Source organism: Gadus morhua, chromosome 8 (assembly GCF_902167405.1).
Source record: "Gadus morhua chromosome 8, gadMor3.0, whole genome shotgun sequence".
In the NCBI taxonomy this organism is placed as follows: Eukaryota; Metazoa; Chordata; class Actinopteri; order Gadiformes; family Gadidae; genus Gadus; species Gadus morhua.
Genome location: NC_044055.1, coordinates 16719125 through 16735567, shown reverse-complemented (window position 1 = coordinate 16735567; position 16443 = coordinate 16719125). Strand labels below are relative to the sequence as shown.

Genomic DNA, 16443 nt, shown 5'->3' with positions numbered 1-16443 from the left:
TGTATGGCTCTAAAACCTGTGTGTGTATGTTGTGCTCTAACCTGTTTGTGTGTGCATGTGTGTGTGTTCGTTGTGCTCTAAGCTCAGTGTGTGTTTGTGTGTATTTTGCTGTAAACTCTGTGCGTGTGTATTGCTGTAACCCTGGTGTGTGTGTGTTTGTATTGCTGTAACCCTGGTGTGTGTGTGTGAGTGTATTGCTGTAACCTCGGTGTGTGTGTGTGTATTGCTGTAACCTTTGTGTGTGTGTGAGTGTATTGCTGTAACCTTGTGTGTGTGTGTGTGTGTATTGCTGTAACCTCGGTGTGTGTGTTTGTATTGCTGTAACCTTGGTGTGTGTGTGTGTGTGTGTGTGTGTGAGTGTATTGCTGTAACCTTGGTGTGTGTGTTTGTATTGCTGTAACCTTGGTGTGTGTGTGTGTGTGAGTGTATTGCTGTAACCTCGGTTTGTGTGTTTGTATTGCTGTAACCTCAGTGTGTGTGTGTGTGGGTTCCTTAGGTGGCCAGGAGGAGTACGTCCTGTCCTATGAACCAGTCACCCAGCACGAAGGTGAGTCTACTGTCGGCCACAATAAAGATTTTTAAAGGTATTATCTAACATCGTAGCTCAATATTAATCACACCGCCGATGGAAGAACTGGCTTCATTTAGCTAATCAGCCCAATGGTTTGCACTTCCTGTTGCTTTAACACTGGTTTGATACATCACTTCCTGTTGTAAAAACACTGGTTTGTTGGGTAATTTCCTGTTGCTCTTGCAATGGTTTGTTACAAAACTTCCTGTTGTACAAACACTGGTTTGTTCGTTACTTCCTGGGGGGCAGAGACTTGTTTTTTTGTGACTGCCTTTGGCCATAACGCTGGTTTCCCCCCCACCAGTCAACTACACCCGTCCGGTCATCATCCTGGGACCCATGAAGGACCGGATCAACGATGACCTCATCTCAGAGTTCCCCGACAAGTTTGGTTCCTGCGTTCCGCGTAAGCCCCGCCCCCTGTGGTACTAGGCCACACCCCCTTTATTACCCATTTCATTTTAGTGTCTGATTTGATTTCCAAAAGGATTAAATGTTAACTAATGGATGTTACCTCTGGGAATGGTTCGGTTTGGAAGGAACCGGGGTGGAACCAGAGAGGGCTCAGTGTTCTGACCTGATGTTAGAAGTGGACTCAAACAAATGAAAACCCCCTCAGTGTTGGCATGTCTTGATTGTGGCTCCCTCCTTGGGGGACCCACACCACTGGCTGGAATCACGTCTGCTAGGTTCCTGTACACTGCTGTTCGCACTCGACTTGTGTGTTAAATGAGGGGAACTTCCCCTAAATGAGGGGAAGAGTGTAAAGGAGGTTCTGTTGTGCGGCAGACACGACGCGGCCCAAGCGGGACTACGAGGTGGACGGCCGGGACTACCACTTCATGGTGTCCCGGGAGCAGATGGAGAAGGACATCCAGGACCACAAGTTCATCGAGGCGGGCCAGTACAACAACCACCTCTACGGCACCTCCGTCCAGTCGGTCCGGCAGGTGGCCGAGAAGGTGGGACAGGGAACACACACCTTCAATTTGACCAGTTTCCTTATTTATTCATTATTCTGTATTTTGTTTGAATTCTATTTTAATTGTATTATTGCATTTCTGACCAACTTGGCTGTAAATGACAACTGCATTATTGTGTCTCCATGGTAACTGGTTCTGTGTCCATGGTTACGGGTTGTGACGGTGTCTTTATGGTGACTGCTTCTTGGTCTAATATCCATGGTAGCGGTTGAGGTGGTGTCTTCATGGTAACGTTTTTGTTGGTGTCTCCATGTTAACTGCTGTGATGGTGTCTCCAGGGGAAACACTGTATTCTGGACGTGTCGGGGAACGCCATCAAGAGGCTGCAGCTGGCTCATCTTCATCCCATCGCTGTCTTCATCAAGCCCAAGACTGTGGAGAACATCATGTAAGTGGTCAACCACAGTACTACCATTATACTACACTAGTACACACAGAAGCAACGTATCACCACAGTACTGCCATAGTACCATAATACTACCATTATACTACAATAGTGCACACTGTCATACAGTATGACCATTTTACTACCATAAAACCATACTACTGTAAAACTACAATAGAGGAAACAGGACCACCATAGCACCACAACGACTGACGGCACTGCCCTAGTACTAGCCCGGGCCGCAGGTCGCAGCCCGCAGTGTGACAGCCTGTCCTGGTGTGTGTTCAGGGAGATGAACAAGCGTCTGACGGAGGAGCAGGGCAGGAAGACGCTGGACCGAGCCAACAAGCTGGAGCTGGAGTTCACCGAGCATTTTACAGGTGGGACGGCGCTCCCTACTCCCCGGAGGGGGTACTGTCTGTGTATGTGTAAAGGCAAGTCTGATAAGGTGTGTGTGTGTGTTCGTTCCAGCCGTGGTCCAGGGAGACACCCTGGAGGAGATCTACGACCTGGTGAAGCAGATCATCGAGGACCAATCCGGCCCCTTCATCTGGATCCAGTCCAAGGAGAAGTTATGAGGAACAGACACATGCACAGAGACACAGACACAGACACACATACACACGTACATACACGCGCGCGCACACACACACACACACCGCTCAACTCTTTATAATTTAGCTTTTTTTTTTAAGACAACTGCTGCATATGGAAACCTCTCCTCTCTCTCTAAGAGACACATATAGACACACACATAAACACACGCACACGCGCACACACACGGCCTTGCCAGAGGTCGCCCAGACTACGGTACGCTTCCTTAATGTTTAAGGGAGAGGACTTTCCGTTTTCTTTCCTTTATCGTTCTTGATTTTAATTAATTCTGGGGCTTTTAGCGTAACTTAAACAAAGAGGGGCAGAGTTTCTCTCTCAGGAGTCATAAAGTAAAAGAAGAAGGAGGCGGAGAAAGTTGGTCCCCTCCCGCACGTGGTCAAGAGGTCCTTCGTCATCTTCCTTCTGCGCTTTTTAGTTTTAAATTTTCTCTTTTTAACCTCCTTGTCCTCCACACACACACACACACTCAGACTGCCCCCTGCTGGTCATCTCCCACCAAGTGGAGCTTTAGGTGACCGACCCGGCCTCTAATACCTAACACTGTTGGCTCACTCCCCTCCTCCTGACCGTCACTAAGGAGACGTTTCGAACCCTGGACACCTCCCCCCCCCCCCCCCCCTCCTCCGGGTCAGACATATTTCACGCAAGAACAACGCTACAAGGTCAGAGGTCGCGGGATCAGAGACACGAGACTCAAGTTCTGACCAGATGAGCGGGTGTATCACTGTGCAGACGACCAACCCCCCCTCCTCCCCCCAGGAGCAGGTGCACGCTGGCGGAGCGGCCATTTTGTGTGCTGTCTGTATTCTTTCACCATCAAAGCGCTTTGGCGTCCCAAGTCATTGAGGCGCGCGGATAAGAAACCGCCATTTCCAGGCGTCCATCGCTGTGTGGGCTGCCGAACGCTGATGCAAACACAGAGATTTAAGATCCTTGTACATGAGATTCAACCCTTGGTAAACTGCCTATTTTGTTATAATAAAAGTCTATATTGAACTTGACTTGAGCACTACTACGGGATTTATTTTCTTTGCATTGTTAATCGTAAGATGAAATAGAAAGGTATAAAGATATTTGAATATGAATATATATATATTTTTCTTTTCTGTTATCACCACCGCGTCTGTCTTTTAATTTTCTTTTTTAATCGGAATAAAAAAAGTTAACAAGACAAGTTGTGGGGGTGTACTTGTGTGTTATTTGCAATCAAACTGAGCAATCTAAACAGCTTTTAACCCGTTTCAAATATGAATGAATACGTTTGTCCACATGCTTTGACTAGAGCTTCTGGTCACTCATCTTATAAATATTGATACCTCTACATTAAAGGCTGATCACCAGGTGTCCCCTAACGTTCTCACGGATCACCTGTACAGGTACTATTTGCCCAGGACCCCTTGAATATATTTCACATGTTTACATAAAAGATGCATTTTGTTCATCAATGTACCAGTAGTACAGTAAACCCGTTTGAGACTTTGAAGATCAAATGTTATTGCTTTGGGTCCATACGGTTAAAAACCACTGAATTAACACATGTAATTAACATGTCACTCAACAGTCGTAGCCTTTTTTATGAAATGGGGATTTTAGGGCTCGAACGAGAAGATATGCGATACCATAACCTGATAGACTACACACATGCTGATGCTAGGTATAAACACGGGGCTTTTATCAAACGTTTATTAAAATAATTGCACAGAGGAGTCTACAGACATAAGGTTTTGATTTGGGTTTAATGAATTGCACACGAAAACAGCAGGTCGTGTTTTTAGGCAATTTCAGAGTTCATTCTCAGTAGTTCCTTGCAGCAACTGGTTCACCGGCAGCCTTCATGCTTTCAGTCCAACTCCAAAATCCGTACACATGTGTTTTCTTGGAGTTGGGAACAGTTTCGAGTGATTCGTTCAACGCCCCTTGCGTTTTATCTGCTTCGAGGCAACGTTCACGCCGTCTTTCACGTCTCTCACCAAACTGTCCTTTAGCCGGCCGGCTTTCCTGCCCATGTCGTCGACACTCCGTGGAAGCTCGAAGGTTTCCTGTCGGATCTGCCGAACTGTGTTCGATTTAAGGACCTTGGTAACCGCGTCTTTGCCGAACAGCTGCGCCTTAATCGCGGCGTATGCTGTCAGCTGAGCAGCCCGGCGCATAGGTCGCGACTCTGCGAGCTTCTCTACCGCATCCGACTTCTTGATGAGGGCTGAGAACAGATATCTGAGTATCATCTCACAAAAGAACATCAGTCACCTGCCTAACAGCTTAACTTCTAGTGTTGTGATATATGGGGGCAGTGAAGTCAGTCGCTTCCTCTGAAAGTCTCAACAACATAGCATTATTCTACTTCCGGGGTATGCTATGTAACGTGTAATGTATGTCAAAGTAAAAGTTCCTAGTTTGATTTGTAACTAAGGTCGACAACAACTAAGTTAAAAATAGGGGTATGTGAGGGAATGTGCTCTTTATTTACTTTTATTTTAATTTTTTTGATTGAGAATTTCTTGGTCTCTGTAAAATTATTATAGTGTTGTAATATAACATTGTCATATATATATATATATATATATATATATATATATATATATATATATATATATATATATATATATATATATATATATATATAAATAAACAGTGGTATTATAAGTGTCATAATACATAATGGTAAGTTGTTCCAGTCAGGGAGCTGGTACATGGGTACTGGTCTCTAGCAGTTTAAATAAGTAAGATATATAAACACAATAAGTAAGCATGAAATAGAGTAGGTTTTGGCCGAGTAGCCTACCCTAATTAGATTGTGATGGGATAGGCCTATAAACTGAATTATTCGGTGGTTTGTGGAAACTAAATTCTGCATTAACTAAGTTAACAGATACACGTTTCATAAGGCTGTGTGGTTAAAGACACGCTGAAGTGTTTTATTATTAGGTCTTTCGGGATTATTGTAAAGTCCTTGGCAGCCGATGCCTTTCGGTGGGGTTGGCCAACGGACGGTAAAAAATAGTACATATCAACAAGAATTCAATGTGAATGAATGACAGTGGGTGTCGTTTTGGCAAACGCCCACCAGGAGGCAGCGTTGGGAAGACGTCGATAACACCTCTCTCCTCAGAGTGGTAGGTTAAATACCTGAACCACTTCTCTCTCTGGCACATCGGTGCGGTTCCGGCCATTCGTTTGGTTTATTCAGACCCGACCCTGGGGTATAAGTCACCGAGCAACCACGATAAACAAAACCGCCGCAAAGTATCCCGCTTCAGAAATCATTCTCAACGGTTCCTTTCACCTCATGGTTGTAACACACGCAACACAAATTCAAATTAATCCCATTTTCTTATTTAGACTCCAGAATATGTGACCCTCGCAGTGTCCCCCATGGACCGCATAACAAAGAGCTCTTTCTCCCAGAACTTGGAAGAAACATAACGATTGGAGTTGGCGCACTGAGAGCAAGAATAAACAGTTTCAGTTCACATCACGAGTAGCTAGCGTTCATCATTCAGTAGCAAGTCTCTAATGAGGAACGGGAGAATGTAAGAATGAAACATGAACAACACGTTTTAAAGGTAGGCCTACCAAAACTACACACCACATCCCATGTTATTTGACCTTAGTCCTAGGCTAGATGCCTCGTTGATGATTGCAATGAAAATGTTCATTGGGTGATAATTCACTTTAAAGTGAATTAAAGTAACTTAAATAACGTTACGCCACTTGTAAAGCTTCTAGCAGCAGTGACGAGAGAGACTGGCTGGTATTCAGAATCTGAAAACCAAACAAATATGCACTGTAACACAGACGCACGCACAAACACACACACACACACACACACACACGCACGCACACACGCACGCACAGTCTCTCTCTCTCTCTCTCTCTCTCTCTCTCTCTCTCTCTCTCTCTCTCTCTCTCTCTCTCTCTCTCTCTCTCTCTCTCTCTCTCTCTCTCTCTCTCTCTCTCTCTCTCTCTCTCTCTCTCTCTCTCTCTCTCTCTCTCTCTCTCTCTCTCTCTCTCTCTCTCTCTCTCTCTCTCTCTCTCTCTCTCTCTCTCTCTCTCTCTCTCTCTCTCTCTCTCTCTCTCTCTCTCTCTCTCTCTCTCTCTCTCTCTCTCTCTCTCTCTCTCTCTCTCTCTCTCTCTCTCTCTCTCTCTCTCTCTCTCTCTCTCTCTCTCTCTCTCTCTCTCTCTCTCTCTCTCTCTCTCAGCCAACCCCACCCCCACCAGGATGCGCGTCCCCGGAGCAGGGCGCGCCCCCCGGAGCAGGGCACGGCGTGGGAGAGAGGAGCAGACGGTCCACCGTGGAGCACCGAGTCAACATCAACAGTGCTCGCTGACATGACGCCCCACACTCTGGACACCGCTGTCGGAATTTAAACGAAGGGCACTTGTGGACGTTGAGTCAGGCGGCGGTCCCGGTTCGGTGGTCGACCCCTGGTTCGGGACTAAAGGTTAACTGATAAACGTGAACAATGAGCCGGAGTCGGCGAGTCCGCCAGTCCGCTCTGAGCTAAAGGCTAGCTGGGTACACCGGAGCCGGACCAACAGGAGAAACTCTCACCAGGACGGAGAAGAACGCTGCCATTTAACCCTAACTCATCGTAAAGTGGCTCAAATAGCCCATTGCCCGGTAGGTCCTGTCCTCTTCCCGGTTCTCCTGTGACTCACTGGACTAAGGGGGTGGGTTTTGAAGTATGGAGACCGACTCGGCGGCGGGCGACGTGGACTCTGTTCACGGGGGACTAAGTTCCGTGGACCCACTGGTGGAACGGATCCTGGAGGACACGGTATGCCAGCAACAGGGATGGCTCCGGGTTTACGGTAAGGCAGAGATACTCTCGTTTAACGGAAATTCACTGGGATGGCGAATTACGGAGGTGTTTAGGGAGCCACTGACCAGGTGAAGGAAGCCATGACGGCTGACTTGCCGCCTGGAAAACAAGTAGAACATCACACAGCCTTCCTTCTCACACACACACTCACTCACAAGATGGTTTAGAAAGTTAAAGGGAGAAAAGTATAAACTGTTGGGCTCCTAACGGACCTTCCCCCGAAAGTGTCCCCTTGGCTCTGTCTTGTTAAACCAGTTTCACACAGCTTCAGATCCGCTGCTTTCCTTTCAGGCGAATCTTATTTAATAACAATGCGATCGTTTGTTTGTCCCGGCGTCCCTGGAACTAAGAGTCTGACAAGGTTGCTCTGTGTTAAAAACACATGGTGGGTTTGTTCTCTGTTAGTGTGTGTGTCTGTGTCGACTCCTAGCCGGTATTGCTCAGGCAGGCTGGTGGTGAGGATGTGAGCCCTCACATCTCCCCTCCCTCACTCACTCGTGTCTCTGTATGACCGGGCGGTCGATACTACACCGTGATGTAAGCGGACCGTTTTTCTGAATGATCTCACCACCGCCGCTCGCGCCCAGATTCCTGGACAGGCAGGGTCACCATCCGGTGGGGGTGGATGGAGAGGGATGATCGCTTTACGTTTACGGTCGCGCCCTACATGTATGTGTGTATATCTGTCAGCATTTATTCACTAGTTCTGCATGATGGCTTCACGTGTGAGTTGTATAGTCCACGTGCGCCGGCTGTGACTAGCAAGCGACGAAAAGTCACTTAGTGGATCTTTTTGAGACCAAAGATGAAGTCATCATGGACTCATTAGGACTCCGGTTTTAACAAGCATCAACCCAAGGTTTGATGTTGGGGGATTTAGCCTGATCTGCTACAGGTCGTGTCCTACACTAAACGTGTTGAGGGTTATCGGGTAAACGAGTGTAGGTGTACGTGTAGGTCAGTCTACTCAACAGGTGACCATTCATCTGGAGGTCCAGTAACACCCTAAACATCTAGTGTTTCAGTGGAGTGTGGGTGGTAGGGTAGTCAGCCCTACAGGTAACTACCCCATTCAGCATCTGGCTCTCCATCCTGCAACATCTGTCTGTGTTTTCTGCCCTACCAGGGAGTCTGTCCATGTTGTCATCGGCATCGCTCTGTGGGTGTTTTGAATGGTTGTCATAGTTACTGGCATGGTTGCCTCCCACATGGAAAAACAATAAAAAAAAAAAGCAATGTAAAGAGGCGTTGGCCTACTCCTCTGGGCAACGGCTGTGTGAAGTGTTTGCTTTAGATTATTCTGATCCTTACATGACAGTACGTAAGGTCAAGGTTCTGTTCTGGTTCAGATGGTTTGACGGGTCTGGGTTCGCGGTACCTGCTGGTTCTAGCAGCTGTTTCTACCTTCCTGGTTCTACCTGCTGGTTCTAGCAGCTGTTTCTACCTTCCTGGTTCTACCTGCTGGTTCTAGCAGCTGTTTCTACCTTCCTGGTTCTACCTGCTGGTTCTAGCAGCTGTTTCTACCTTCCTGGTTCTACCTGCTGGTTCTAGCAGCTGATTCTACCTTCCTGGTTCTACCTGCTGGTTCTAGCTTCCTGTTTCTTCCTGCTGATTCTACCTGGTGTCTGATGTTCCAAAGAGCAGTGGTGTATTATATAATGATGCAGGTGTGGATCTTTCCCCATGGATGTTCATTAAGATTTGTAGAGAGATGATGGAGGTAAGAGAGAGTAGGTGGAGGAGGGAGAGATATGGAGGAGAGAGAGGGAATTCTTGGAGGAGAGGGAGTGTGTTGGGTGAGGAGAGAGAGTTGATGGAGGAGAGAGATAGAGGAGATAGAGTGGTGGATTTTATTGGTAGATTGAGGCTGTTGAAAGAGGGGTGAAGAAGTAAGACAGTGATGGAGGTTTTAGCTAAGAAGTGGTGGAGAGAGAGGTGAAGGCAGATGAGAAAGGTGGTTGCTATAGTGGTTTGAAGGTTGTTGAGGGAAGGTAGGTGGAGTCTTTAGAGTGATGGAGGTGGTGGGGAGAGGTGTGTCCCCCAGCAGGTCAACTAAAGGATGACAGAGAGGGGAACAAGCAGGAGTCTGAACTCTGCTGAAGATGCCCGTCACCAGAAGGGGCGGGCATTCTGATCCTCCTGTGACACTTGTTCTAGTGGGATGTAAGAAGTGTGTTGCTGACTAGTTTCTTTGTGTTGTGTGTGGCGCATGTAGCTCCCAATTAAATTCAAAGTTTTATTGGCATGGGAAACGTACATTTACAATGACAAGCAGTAAAATTAGATTATTTATTCAACGATAAGGAAGCTTTTACCGTAGCTTCACCTACTAGACTCTTGAAAGCTCAATAGTCCGTCTTAAACTGAGGCTCGCAGCAGAGTGGGAGATGTGTTATTCATTTGTTAATAATTGTTATTTTTTCAAATAAAATCCAAACGTAAAAATCTATATATATTTCTCACTTATAGAAAAAGATTGATTAAAATTGATAATCGGGTTTGGTTTGAAAAAATCAGAGATTTGATTTTTAGTCCAAATCGCCCAGCCCTATCTCCTAATCGCCCCGGCACTTTCCCCCGTCACTCTCTTGCGCTCTCCTTCCCTCTCTCCCCAGTCCCTCTCTTGCTCTCTCTTTCCCTCTCTCCCCAGTCCCTCTCTTGATCTCTCTCCCTCATCTCTCTCTCCTCTCTCTCTCTCCGTGCCATGTGTGTCTCCGTTTGTCGTCCTCAGGACAATAGAACCGCTGTAGTGGACAGGAAGTGGAGCGTTCCTCTCCTGGTGTCCGGTCCTGCTCTCTCTGTCTCTCTCTCCCCCCCCCCCCCCTGCTCTTATCAGGACAGGATATCCCCCCTGCTGAAACGGGCCTACTCTCCCTGCCCACCAGCACCACCACGACCCCACTGGTCTAAAATAAGCCGGCGTCTATTTCAGGACCAGACGAGTGGAAAAACCACAGCAAGTCGGCCGCCGGGTCACATGGTCCCCCTGTGGTTGGTAGTTCCACGCCGTGCTCAGTGTGACTCAGGCGCTGGTGGGGGGGGGGGGGGACATCATGGTTTAGAAGACTCACACACATGTTATTCTATGGCCTGAGGTTATTTTTAGTGAGGTGGGGTGCTGTTGTGGTGCAAACAGTAGAATCAATGATGGTTTCTACTGTAAGTCTCCTAGTGGAACTCTACTCTGATTGGAAGAGAAGGCTCTGTTGTGATTGGACACTATGGGTCGACACTATGTGTTGTTCTGATTGGTTGTCGTGAGAAGGTCATTCTGAATGGACACAGTAGAGCTGGGAACAAGGTTCATGCATATTTTAAGCGATGGGATAAAATCTGACCTGTTTGGGAGTTGTGGCAAAAGCATACTCGGAATATGGAACAATTAACCGAATTTTCGATTTCAGCGTCAAATGATCACAAAACTAATATCATCTGTTTTTTTGTATATATTAAATGTTTTATAGAAAGTGCAGAACCGCTGGATACATATCTGTACATTACTTTAGATTTGAACATTTTCTATTTCAATATTTTGTGTATTTTTTAATGTGATATTTCAAAGTTCTCAGTTACAAAGTGTTTTTTGGGAGAGACATGCTGAATAAATACGTCATGTTTTTCAAACTCAAAATTAATCGTTTGAATAATCGTGATTATGAATTTTCCCATAATCTAGCAGCCCTACCGGCAGCAGACATGGTGTGAGGAACGGCATAAGAATGTATTTCGTCAGAAACCAAAGCAGGCTCCGCTCCCCGGTGAGAGACTTGGCGGGATATGACGCCCTGATCCATAGGGAAGCAGTGTGAGAAGTAATTCCGTCAACCAATCAGATTCCAGATCACACTCATCCCAGGGGTGAAAGGTCGAGGAAGGGGTCTGATGACTAAAGGACGGTCACAGATGTCATACATGACTCACGAGAGTTATTCCCAAACTCGGACGTCTCTATATGGACTTCCTCTGCGACTCCTCAGGATTCAAGTGTTTAGGCTAGGGCCGCTATGCTAGCTCCGGGGAGAAGCTAGCTACTGTTACCGTGGTGTTGCGGGGCGCTAATGGAGTCTGTCGCACTGCTGTCCTCCACGGAGAGAGAGGGTGGTCCTCCTGAGAGAATCTTCTACTTTCCCGTTATTTATACCAGACATACCAGTCAACGATACAACAAGACCAAATCCCCTGACCAGGAACTAGCTAGTGCTATAAGAAGACCCTGTTGCGTGACAAGGCCCTAGCCAACCTGAACACAAGACAATTAAACCAGGTGATAGCCGGTGCTAACATTATATTTTATTCAGTGCTAAAACAAGGCAGATTCATCCTTAGCCACCAGCGCTAGCCCTCGCCTATACCTTCAGCTGCTCTATAGGCTGACGTTGTTAATGCTACTGTTCATAGTGCTACATAATGCACTCCCCACCCCCCCCCCCAGCATCTCTCTCTCTGCCCAGAGAGGAACCCGGCATCAGTAAAGACGTGTTTACTGGATGAGCACCTGACCGATCATGAGCCCCGTCCGTTTGCGTGTCCTCGCGCTGACGACAAGCCCCATAGTGTTGGGGAGTTTTTCACAAGTTTGCACAAGTTCTCCTTTGACGGCGTGTTCCTTTTCACCAGGGTTCTCCTGCGCCACAGTGTCGATTGGGGGGGGGCGAGACTACAGAGCGTCCTGTGTGTTGCCCTCCGCGATTCATCCTGGTCCAGCTCAATGCAAATGCAGTTAGTCACCGGGCCTCGGAAGTGAGAGCCTCTCTCGTCCGTCTCTTCTCGCCTCCAGCCAGACGGCTAGTCTGCAGAGAGAGAGACAGCGGGAGAGGGAGAGAGAGAGAGGGAGGGACGTGTGGACCAGACGTAACCTGAGTTGGACTTGACTCCTTGTTCCACTTTTAGCCAAAGGTGCCATTAGTGTGACAGGGGTGTTTTTACACAAATCAAAAGACGAGGGCCGTGGTACGAGGAACGTGGTTTTACTGAGGACAGACCACTTTCCATCACCTACGTGGTCGGCGCCACACTCTGCCCTCCAAAAAGCCTTGTTTATCGATAAATGTCCCGGGTTGAATCGATTTGAAAGCTCTCATTTCACAGGGCAATTCCCAGTATGAAACAGCGGCTGTTTATTTTTAAGTGTATAATTCTACTGGGCGGTTCCCAGTGCATACAGGATTTAGGATTACATATACCGTTACCGGGGCGCTCTCGGTATACAATCAAATGCCTGGTTGTACTGTTACGTAATCAATATTGTGTCAATGTTGAGTCATTAATAATCAAACTGGTTAGGCTTTTGGCTACTCGAGGTAAGCTAACACACAGCCCTTCTGCAGAGTGTCGCTAAGTTATGCCCTCCCTCCCTCGCATCCTCCCTCTCTTCCTCCCTCCACACTTCCTCCCCTCTTCCTGGTTTCAGATGTCAACAGGAAGCTCTTGGCAGGCCCCTCTCTCTTCCTGTCCAGCAGGTCTGTCTGCGGGCCAGATAACTCCACACATGTCAGACCACTTCACACATGTGTCAGATAAAGGCGCTCATCTGGGGTCACTGGGGTCTGTGGATCTCAAACGAGGCCGGATGGTCTCAAGTGCTTTAGGACTCCAGGCCGGATGGTTCTGGGTTCGATCCCCAACGTCCTCCGTCTACCGTAGAAAACCCCATGCCCAGCCGGCTCCTTGACAAGTATCTGTACTTCCACTATAAATGTTGGATTAACGTTTCTGCTGAATGATTTGATAGTGAAATTCCACCAAGATCGGGTACTTCAGGCGCTACACACACACTAAAGCTGCACACCCATACTACATGAGTCTTTTGAGTGGAGACCCCGATATCTCCCTCTCTGTCTCTCTCTTTCTTTGTACACAGACCTCTCTCTCTTTCTCTGGTGTTCGTGAAGCCGCGGGCAGGTGACTACACCGTCTACAGACTGCTGATGGAGCTTGCTGGTCGTCCCAGCTGGTGGGTCGGGCCTGGATGTGCTGGTTCAGTGGAAGTTAAGCCGGTTCAGGCCTCAGACTGTATATGTGATGCACTGCCTGACCCATCACATGCTGAGCAGCTGAGGAGGGGGATGACATGACGTAGCTTCATAAGTCGTAGTTCACATTAAACATGGAGGCAATGTTACAGGCTTGTGCTCTGTAGTTGATCATGAAGTTGTTTGAGTCATTTAGTGTTAGTCATTTACTTTTGTTTTGCTGGCATTGGCTTTACTTCTGTTCACTGGTAAAATAATAAACAGTTTTGATGTATTGGTTTTAATTATTCATCCGAATTTCTTTGTCTGATAAATAATGATGTGTCCATGATGGTATTCCTACTAAGAGCGTGAATATTTCCCCTGAGAGTCCTTTAATGTGTCTACTCCAGAGAGGAAGAGGCTGCTAGGAAGCCTTAATCCCTGCAGTGATTTCATTTCCTTTCCCTTCCTGATCCAACTCTGAATACTCAGATTCCACTGAGTTGAAGTCCTCGTATTCTGGGAATAAATTGGATTACGGCCCTCTGTGGTGAGCCCTGGGCTCCCCCCCCCCCCCCCAAACAAAAGCAAAGGCACCCTTCATTGCACCCGGTGGGATGCCTCCTCCTGATTGGAACAGAGGACCGAGGTCTGCGGGGGAGGGGCCAGGGGGTGTTGGAATGTTTTTCTCCTCATGAATATTCATGGTCTCCTTGTTCTCACGGAGTGAATGGAACCAGGAACCAGGACAAGTTGATCTGAGAGTTGGAATTGGGCCCATGGGGGTAGTCCAGGGACCGGTTTTGTCCACCCCGCCCAAAGCCTTGAGGTTCCACTTTGAGCCCCAATGTCCAAGATGTCCATGTAGGCATCCTTGAGCAAAATACCCCAAACCCCGCCTGCTCCTTAATGACATTAATCTCAGAAATATTCCCCGAGAGTGCTTTGGATTAATGGTCAAAGAATGAGAGGCCTCTATTCTGTTTTTCTGAGTGAATGTTTAGTCAGGGAGCGGTCAACATGATACTGGCAAGGGTTTTGCCCTGTTTCCTATTTTCTCACGGTTAGCATAAATGCTCTTGCTTCCATATTGACCGAGATTGCCTTGAAGTTTGTTGTTAAACGGATTTAGCGGTTATCAGACAGACTCACTTGCAGCATGCAGTATGTTGGTCTGCGCAATAAAGGGAAACCGCAGTCTGTATCTCGGTCTAGCGTCAGGTGAAAGCTGATTGGACAACGCTAGAGGAAGCATGTGCACTCATTCGACTCCCCACTTCCTCCCAGGAAGAGCATCACCAGTTGAGCAACGGCTTTGTTTCAGACTTCTCCAATTAGAGGAACTCTCAAATCAAACTCTAACCCGCCGCTCAAGACGTAACACCAGCTTCACGTTATCGGTCAAGTTAGCAGGGAGTTTGGATGGTAATGACGTACGATCGGCGCTCCAGACGTCTCCCGAGTGACTCGCCTCACCAGTCACGTTGGAGACGACTCATCGGCTGAAACCAGGAAGTCCTCGCGAGCCTAGTAGTCATGAGTGCTCCATTGACCGTGGTCCCAGAGACCGGTGGAGGTCACGACCAGGGAGGAGGTGTCAAAAGCTCGTACCGCTGGCACCACCAGCAGAAGCATCTCTGGTCCAGGTTTCCCCACCCGGCCCGACCAGAACCCAGCCGGCCGGTCTGGTTCCGACGGAGGACAGGTCGTCGTACGATGATGTCCGGAGAAGTCCAGGAATCGACCCCCGGGAGGTTTGGGGGTTCTCCGATGGATCCACGACCCAGCCCGCCTGTGTTCTCCAGGACCCAGAGGGAAGGGAGCCGGGCGGGCTCCCTGCACCGCCTCATCCCCTACTTCAGGACCCAGTCAGAACCAGGCGGTAGTGGTCCAGGTAGACCCCCGCTGGACAAGATGAACTCGGACGGAGCCGAGAGGAGGAGCACCCTATCGCTGGTCGGGAGAAGGCTGTCGTCGTGGTCGCAGCGGATCGGTCGGTTCCTCAGTGTCTCCGAGGACCTTCAAGAGGACAGGGGCGGTTCTGGTAGGAGAGCTTGTTGTTAGCGTTTGTGTGTGTGTGGCTTTAGCATGCCGTGTACCCAAGCCATGGTTCCACTGCAGGTTGTAACATAAAACGGATTCTAAATGGGAAGTTGCTGTATTCTCCTCCATTCTTTCTGACGTTTGTCTGACTGTCCTGTGGTGGATTCAACCTTGAGTTGTGGTGCACACAGCCAGGTGCTGGAATATGAAAATCTCGAGCAGCAGGCCAGGCATCCAGGAAGCTTGTTTGCAGAAGAATTAAGCCCTGTTTGGAAGCACACATTACATTCTGCGAATGCTACCTGATATGCCATTGATAATGAGGTCCTTTTCTCAAAGCTGATGCACGGACCAGACACTCCGTCTCTGCTTTGGACTCAGACTTCCTCTTTATGTAAATAGCATCTTCAGGTCACTCCAGCAAACTGTCTCTTGGCGTCTCCTCCGCCTCCACCTTTTCATGAGGTGGTAGAAATGTTGCTGTTTTTCTACCAAACTGTGAACTGCACTGGTCTTTTTCCACTCGGGCAGATCAAAAAGACAGCGTCCTAGGGTGTCTGTCCTGGTTTGGATCCAGGCTAGACAGCGGGCAGCTCAACGGTTGGGAGGCAGACAGGCACCCAACCCCGGGAGTACCTGTGGTACCGGTACTCCTTGTCGTTCCCTATCTCTCCCTCTTTCCCTGGCGTTTGGGACCAGAGGTAGGGAGTTCTGCATTGATAAGACGATACATAATTGATCCCAGGCGGGAAACTTAGAACGCATACATTAGGCGTAGAAGACAAGGCTTCCCTCCCCCAGTCCCCACCCCTCCTCGGGATGGGATGGCGTGCTGCTTTAGGCGGAGATGGAGAGAGTTCTGTGAGTCGTATCCATGGTGATGATCTATTAGCGGGAGGAGGAAGTGATCCTTGTAATCCTTTACCTCTCAGTCGCTAGCTAGGGAGCTGCCCGCACGCGGCCGTGGCGTGACACCTGCGTGCGCCTTGTAATGCCTGTGTGCCGACACGTGAGGTGTGCGCGTGATGTGTTTGCGTTTGAGGTGTGTGTGCGTGAGGCATGTGAATGT

At 48.2% G+C, this 16443-nt stretch overlaps 2 protein-coding genes across 34 annotated transcripts in view; both read left to right on the top strand.

The window, feature by feature from the left end:
• dlg1b (discs large MAGUK scaffold protein 1b) overlaps positions 1-3555 on the top strand; it is a 62675-nt gene extending 59120 nt beyond the window's left edge. For all 29 annotated transcript variants that reach the window (XM_030363161.1, XM_030363160.1, XM_030363170.1 and 26 more), the window contains 6 exons: positions 497-547; positions 876-977; positions 1361-1533; positions 1833-1942; positions 2228-2319; positions 2411-3555. In XM_030363161.1, the coding sequence (XP_030219021.1) occupies positions 497-547; positions 876-977; positions 1361-1533; positions 1833-1942; positions 2228-2319; positions 2411-2517 (635 nt within the window). In that variant the 3' untranslated portion in view covers positions 2518-3555. The remainder of the gene's footprint in view (positions 1-496; positions 548-875; positions 978-1360; positions 1534-1832; positions 1943-2227; positions 2320-2410) is intronic.
• A 3244-nt stretch (positions 3556-6799) lies between these two features.
• rasal2 (RAS protein activator like 2) overlaps positions 6800-16443 on the top strand; it is a 49962-nt gene continuing 40318 nt past the window's right edge. Inside the window, exon 1 of one of the 5 annotated variants that reach the window (XM_030363297.1) lies at positions 6800-7366. In XM_030363297.1, coding sequence (XP_030219157.1) covers positions 7240-7366 — 127 coding nt within the window. In that variant the 5' untranslated portion in view covers positions 6800-7239. Of the gene's footprint in view, positions 7367-14594; positions 15376-16443 lie in introns of those variants that run through there. The other 4 variants (XM_030363296.1, XM_030363295.1, XM_030363294.1 and 1 more) reach the window with 4 other exon arrangements.